At 42.3% G+C, this 7993-nt stretch overlaps 1 protein-coding gene across 1 annotated transcript in view; it reads left to right on the forward strand.

Annotated features, from left to right (window-relative positions):
- The first annotated feature begins 322 nt into the window (after nucleotides 1–322).
- Nucleotides 323–7993, forward strand: part of LOC145396558 (UDP-GalNAc:beta-1,3-N-acetylgalactosaminyltransferase 2-like) — an 88668-nt gene continuing 80997 nt past the window's right edge. Inside the window, exon 1 of the mRNA XM_080269932.1 lies at nucleotides 323–646. Coding sequence (XP_080126058.1) covers nucleotides 323–646 — 324 coding nt within the window. The remainder of the gene's footprint in view (nucleotides 647–7993) is intronic.

Below are 7993 nucleotides of genomic sequence, written 5' to 3' on the forward strand. Positions count from 1 at the left end.
AGAAATCTTGAACGAGTTCGAAAATGGGGACTCGAGGTCAAGGTCAAGGTCACCAAAATAGCTGTCATTGGTCAACTAGTTTTTATCACCCGCCTTTAACACAATAATATCTCGTGAACGTCTTGAGATATCAATACGAAACCTTCAGGGTACCAACATATGGCCAAAATGTTGAACGAATTCGAAAATGGGCAGTCGGGGTCAAGGCCAAGGTCACCAAAATTGTTGCCAAATGTCAAGTATTTTTTATCGTCTGCCTCTAGCACCATTATATCACATGAACGGCGTGAGCTATCAACATGAATCATTCAGGGTATCAGACATGGCCAAAATCTTCCTGCCCTCCACTGGTGGGACCACCCCCCGAGGGTGCACGGCCCCCAGGCTTGTTGGGGCTGATGCTGCCCCCGATCTCCCTCTGGGGTGGCGTTCCCCCGCCCTCAGGAAGAGGAGCCGCCATCCGTCCCCCCCGGGGGAGCGCCGCCCCCCTGTTCCCGCCAGGGGGGACCGCTCCCCCGGTGCCCCCCGCCCCACCTGGGGACCCTCCGGGAGGGGGGGCCACAGCAACCCAAACCCCCTCAGGGGGGCGCCGCCTCTTGGCCTCCCGGGGGGCCAGTCCCCTGGACCCCCGGGGGGGGCCGCGCTTGTAACTTGGCCAACAATATATTCTGGCGGGCGATTAGCATTCGGCTCCCGAATGCTTTTCTTTCATTTTATTATATGCTGCCCTCCAGTAATGTTTCCGTAACTGTAAACTACTGCATGTATTTTATTTCCTGTAATATTCTGCTCTTGTAATGTCTTCCGATGTAATTATACTAAACACAGAAACGCAAACACCCATACAAACAAATCATAAACACACACACACACACAGACACACACACACACACACACACACACACACACACACACACACACACACACACACACACACACTAACATGCATAATCCCTCCAACACATGCAAATATACATACATACGTACATACATGCATGCATACATATATACATACATAAATATGCACATACACTCTAAAAACACACACTTAAACACATACTAACATTGATATCCATACACACATACACACCCACATACTAACATTGATATCCATAAGGAATATACTCTAACGCAAACACACACAGTGACACAATCTCCTTAACTCATACGTGGACATACATACATACGTTCATACATACATACATACATACTTTATACATACAAGTATACATAAATACATATATAGATACGTTCATGCAAAACTGCACCCTAAAAACATACATAAATATATACTTGCATAGACAAACACAGGTAAATACACAAACACAAATACTCAAATCATACGAGTATACTCATACTGTAACACACACACACACACACACACACACACACACACACACACACACACACACACACACACACACACACACACACACACTCCAGCACGCACATATTTCCACATATTATTGGTAAGCCGAGACAGGCGGGGGCGACGGAGCTAATAGGATTGCTGCTAGGTAATCCGCTGTGCTTGATTTCATGAGCTGGATTTAATTCTGAGATACACTCATGTTCCACTCGTTCTCCCCTCCTCTATCTGTCTGTCTGTCTGTCTGTGTAAGTTGTGTGGTTCTGTCTCTCTGTCCGTCTGTTAGTACCGTCCCCCTAGTGTGTGTGTGTGTGTGTGTGTGTGTGTGTGTGTGTGTGTGTGTGTGTGTGTGTGTGTGTGTGTGTGTGTGTGTGTGTGTGTGTGTGTGTGTGTGTGTGTGTGTGTGTGTGAGTCTGTTAGTGAATCCGTCCGTTTAAGCAGTATGGTTGTGTATCTGCCTGAGTTTGTGGTATTTGTCTGAGTTTGCGTAAGCTGCGTGTTTGTTATCTGTCTGCCTGTCTGTCTAAGAAGTTTGGTAGTTTGTTATTCTCTGTCTGCGTGTGTGTTTGTGTGTATATCTGTGCCAAATTTGTGTGGTTCTCTATCTGTCTGTATCAACGTGGTGTGGCTGAGTGTTGTGTTTAAGTAGTGTAGCTGTCTGTAGTAAGTCTGCCTACGTGTCTATGTATCTGGGTCTGCCAGTCTGCCTGCGTCAGCTATGTCAAAGTAGTGTGGTTGTCTTTTTGTCTTTGTCAGTACTGTATGGCAGTCTGTCAAACTGTCAAAGAAGTGTGGCAATATGGATGTCTAAGCAATGTAGCAGTGTATCAGTCTTTCCGCCTATTTACTTAATGTGGTAGTCTGTGTTTCCATTTCTTTAAGTAACAATTTGCCTGTCAGTCTGTGATATGTTTGTTTAAGCGGAAGTCTGATTGTCAATTTGCCTAAGTCTTGTGGTTGCCGTTTTTCATAAATAATGTGACAATCTGTATATTTTCTGAGTGGTGTTGTAGCCTGCCTGTCTGTCTTTGTCTGAGTAATGTCTCTCAGTAATGTGTGGTAGTCGGCCAGTCTTCCTGAGCAGTGTGGTAATCTGTGGGGCTGCTGTACGTCTGTCTTTCTGATTTATTTTTAACTACCCGTCCTCGCCCCGGAGGGGCTTGGGGACGGGTATTGTTTTCACTCGGTTAGTCTGTTTGTTTGTTTGCCTGTCTGTCTGTCTGTCTGTCTGTCTGTCTGTCTGTCTGTTAACAACTTTAAGCGAAACTGCTGGTGTGATTTTGGCTAAAATTACACTGATGATGGGCTATGACCTTCTGATCACCTGATTAAATTTTGGGCCAAATTGGGCCAAGACCCAAACTGTAGGTCTAAAAAGTGTAAAAAATAAAATAGGGGTAAAAAATAGTTTTTTCGCCATAACTCCTTTCAAATTCGTCATATCGACATGAAACCAAAACCTAAAAGTGCATCTTTCAAATCTGCATCCAGCAACATGCCTCATTATAACAGGGGTTTCACCTCACAGTTAGCGGTAGGGGGGTCAACGTCAGGTAGGTCGGGTCTAAATTTTCAAATGGACATAAAAGTCAGTTTTCACCCGATTTACTCCAAATTTGATATGTGACATCTTTGACTAGATATCCTGTTGTGTTTTATACGTCAGCGCTAAAATGACTGCCGGGAACGGATTTCTGTGCCTTGGCATCGCTTCTTCTTGTCTGGTTGTTTCTGTCCGTATGAGTAGTGTGGTTTGTTCGTGTCTGAGTAGTGTGGTAGTCTAGTTCCTGTTAAGTGGTCTGGTATTCTGTATGTTTGTCTGTCTGTCTGGGTAATGTGGTTACGAGCGAGGGCGAAGCCCTCGCGAGTCTCTCAGGTAGTTGCATTTTCTCACATATGAGCGGCCCGACCCGGCCCGGTCCGACAGTAACGCTTTTGAGAAGCTTATATCTCAGCAACCACAGGGCCGATCACTGCGCGGTTTGGACCATATGATAATCCAATTCTTTAAGGTTTGTTTTTGACAGGTTTTATCACGCCCAGGCGGTGCACGTGGCACGTGACACGCTCCAAGTACAGCATGTTGAAAATCTTCAAAAGAGGGTCACAGACCAGACAGTTTGTCGTAAAGGCATGAAACTTGGTAGGCAGATAGCCATCAGTATACTCTAGGCATCCTTGGGATGTAAGGCGACATTTCATTGCCTTCAAATATAAATGGCCTCGCTCGTACCTAGCCGACAAAGAAGTTTTGCTGGTTATCCCCATGTCTGTCTCTTTGTCCGTCCTTTGAATAGTGAAGTAATCTTTCTGGTTGTCTATCTGTCTGTTTGCCTGTCCTATAATTAGTGTGGTAATCTGTCTGTCTGTCTTGTGATTAGTGTGGTAGTTTGTCTCTATGAGCAATGTCTGTCTGTCTGTAGTGTGGTAGTCTGTTTGCCTGCCTATCTCTGTCTGTCCCATAGTTGTGCGGCAGTCTGATTTGTGTCTTCCTCTCGCGTGACAGCGTCTCTCTCTCTCTCTCTCTCTCTCTCTCTCTCTCTCTGTGCCTTTCATGGTATTGTAGTCTACATGGTTATCTGTCTTAAAAATCTCTATGTAAATACATCTGGACGAGTAATTTATGTTCGTTAACTCAATGCTTTTATTCAGAATATATAGCCTTTGCATTCATCCATCTTAAAAATATATCAGGCTATTTATTTTCCGGCATAAAATATGTGTCCATCTATTCAGCCACTATAGCCAGAGTATATATATATATATATATATATATATATATATATATATATATATATTACAGTATTGAGATAAAGACTGACAGATAGAGTAGTTAGAGAGAGAGAGAGAGAGAGAGAGAGAGAGAGAGAGAGAGAGAGAGAGAGAAAGAGAGGAGGAGGAGGAGCAAGAGAATAAGGAGAAGAAGAAAAAAAAAAGCAGTGGAAAATCCTACTTTTAATTTATTAATCTATATCCCAGTTAGGAAATGCCCGTCAGTTTTTTCCCTGATGCTTCATATCAGAGTCGTCTATTAACAGGGAAACATGTCAAGCTTCTCTCAGCTAAGGAGAAATAGTCAGCAGAGGAGATTAAAAAGAGGAAAAATATTGTACGCACTTTTGTCCTTGACTGTATCTGGCACTAAGTAGAGTGGGGACAACAGGTGACGTGGAGGAGAGAGTAATCTTGTCTGTATAGACGTTTTAGTAGTACCTCTTCCTCGACGATTTATTTTCTGTTTTATTCCTTGCTTTCCCATGTAGGCTATGCAGTTTATGTCTGCTGAATATCTGACACAGTTCGTATCAGTAACATACAAGAGGGTTCTCAATATGCGATGTTCATAATATAATCGCTTAGGAAGAAGCGTTACGAAATATACAACGCCAGCTAAGAGAATGGCTGAATTGTACAAACGCCAGCACTTGGGTGAAGCCAGCATAGCCCACCCGGAATCACATAACCCCCCCCATATATATATATATATATATATATATATATATAGAGAGAGAGAGAGAGAGATACACGCATGTATATGCTCACACCTAAAAAATTTCAATCTTCACGCTACCTAGTAATAATCTCGGTGCAAGCTACCACGAAAACACACCACATCTGTTGCGGAATTTACACCAAGAGCTACAGTTTACAGCCAAACAGCAATTTATCAATTATGTGCAACAACAAAAAAATCAGATGGAGATGTAAAATTCATTTTTGCGGCAATTGGCAGTAACATGTTGCTTACGAGCAGAACCTGATTTCGATTCTTGTTTCGACTCTTTGAGAACTTTTTTTTTTCCTTTGTCCCTGGTCACCCAGTAGTGTAGTACAGATGGGACCTGGATATAACATTGAATATTGTTGACCATATTCTTGAGATTATGGGGTTTAGCAAAAACCGAGGTTCTGCTTTAAGGGGCATTATATGAGCAATTGACTGAAGTCTCCCATACAGTTGGAGTGAACCTTTTTTTGGCCACATTCTTTTGGAGAACCTTAACTCACTAGACCATCCAGAGCCTAGGTTTTGAATATACGAATACAGTCATCGTCTTTACCTGCGGTACACCCATAGGACTTAACCTTTCTCTCAGAGAAAGTTTTGGCCAGAATTAACCCATCCTCATGCTTTACAACTGCGTGTTAGGAAGTGGTGTTTATACTGAGTGCGGTGTATGTGAAAACTGACGAGGAGCAACGGCTGAGTCTATAAGTGCCAGAGTCTGTATATGAAGTCAGTTTTGTTAAACAATCACACCCACAATGAAAGGTAGAGGAACAGATGGTACACCGATTAGTATGTTCAGCTTGTACCTGGAAGACCAGAATTCGATTCTCGAGCTGGTAAAACTCTTTGGCGTAGTTTCTTTGTCCATCCAATAATACAATTGCAAACCTGGGTGTAAAGTAGACTGTTGTTAGTTGTATACTTAAATTCTCTGTCATTGTATGTTGTATAAGTTTATAGCCGGCCATACCGAGCACCCAGGAGGCTGAAAGTTGGGATACAGCGGTAACTCGGCATGGGGAAGAACATGGGCATGGTGACGTTTGACTCCAAGGCCGTTTTGAAGCCGCTGCTTTTATGGTCTCGAGGTAGCGATGGCCAGAACTCAATTTAAGAGGCTGAATTTGTGGTTAGCCACCGAGACCATTTTCAGATCTATCTTTAGATCTTTCTGTTTTCCCTTTTTTTTTTTTTTTCTGATCCAGTAGCTTGAGCAAGTGTGTCCGTGTTCAATATGGCAACGATTCCAGATGCGAGCGAGGCGAGCCCTCCCCTCGTGTGTGTGTGTATATATATATATATATATATATATATATATATATATATATATATATATATATATATAGATATATATATGTATAAATATATATACACACACACAGACATATATATATATATATATATATATATATATATATATATATATATATGGCGTCTCTGTGGTATAGTGGTAAAGTGTGCGTTTTCGTACACTGAAGAACGAGGGTTCGCGCCCCGCCAGGGTGATAAACTTTGGGAGCGTTCTTCTGGCCACGTATTGCATTGGCGAACACAAGGGGTGCTGTGGTTGAACCAGTGTCGCATACTATAAAGTATGCTTACACCCAGTCCGCTTGCGCGGGCCGATTACACTTTGTTCACGGACTACACACACATCCAAAGCCACTCCAACACTACAGTTACACCTACAAACACTTCTAACCCTACATACAGTCTCTACCAGACAGCCTAAGCCACTTGGTAGAGATACATTGGCTGTATCGTCCCCACTTAGGTCGGGATAGGCCGGTTCTACAGTGGACACTCAAACGGCTGATGAGATGAGATGGGATATATATATATATATATAATCTCATCAGCCGTGATATATATATATATATATATATATATATATATATATATATATATCACTTCCTGTAGCATCCAACGGAATGCATAGGGCCTCGATGATCTCTCTCCACCAATGTTTGTCTCTTGCCATCTCCTTAAGGTCCCACCAACACTCCTCTCCCGCATCTCTTTTCATTATCCTCAACCATGTTTCCCTCGGCTTACCTCTCTCTCTCTCTCTCTCTCTCTCTCTCTCTCTCTATATATATATATATATATATATATATAGTATATATACGCACACACAATGTGTCACCCCTACGCTGGATACAATCTTCTGAAGGTAGGTAGATAAAGAAAAAAAAACAGCCACTGTAGTGAATGGTTTCAATATATTCGAGAAGATGATGTCTAATGGAAGCTGTAGCATGTACTCACCCTCTACCCTTGTCCTCGGCTGTAAGGACTTGTAACAAGGATTTCCCGGCGAAATCAGGCCTCTTGGTGGGTGTACTTCGAACCCATTTTACACAGCACAAGGAATAGTGTCATCGCGAACTAATCTTCGTACTGTATGATCTAGCAAATATTCTAGGCTATCTAGAACAAGAGTATCGCCTTCACATTGAACAACAGGTCTTCGTTCAGTTAGAAACCATGCTTACGACTTACCTCCAGCCACTAGTAAGATTGGAAGCTGAGGACAATCTCTGGATCACGAGCGTACAATTGGAGGGACTAAAATGCATGATCACTTTGCCCAGGCCTCTTCTCACAGGATTTGGTGTCAGATAAATGACCTACAAAACAATTCAGTTCGAGCCGATTCGAGCCAAGTCAAGCTGGTCTAGTCATATTAGACACTTGTTCTATCTAAATTGCTGGTAAATATTTAGGAGAAGCAGCAACTGAATTCAATTAGTTTGAAGTGTTTTCTGTTTATATCCTACCATTTGCTGATACTCTTCGTATATAACAGTTCTGTCGCTGATTAACTCCTCCTCCCCCCCCCCCTTGAGGTCATTAATAACCTCAAGGGTCATTTGCATGGGAAATGGCATGGAATCAAATGATGAGATATAAACAGAAAAACACTTCAAAATACCTGAATTCCATTTGTGGTATCTGGTAAACATTATCCAAAACTTTCAAGCGAAAATGTGACATGAGATTAACTCAGTTTTTCATAAGTGACCGATTAGTTTTTTCATTTTTTTTTTCAAAGCAAGACAAAACAGACGGTAATGAAACTAAGGGGTACATGTTTAGCTTTTGGGTGATTG

This window comes from Coenobita brevimanus, chromosome 38, assembly GCF_032717465.1.
Source record: "Coenobita brevimanus isolate Jiangsu-jjx chromosome 38, ASM3271746v2, whole genome shotgun sequence".
NCBI classification, from domain to species: domain Eukaryota; kingdom Metazoa; phylum Arthropoda; class Malacostraca; order Decapoda; family Coenobitidae; genus Coenobita; species Coenobita brevimanus.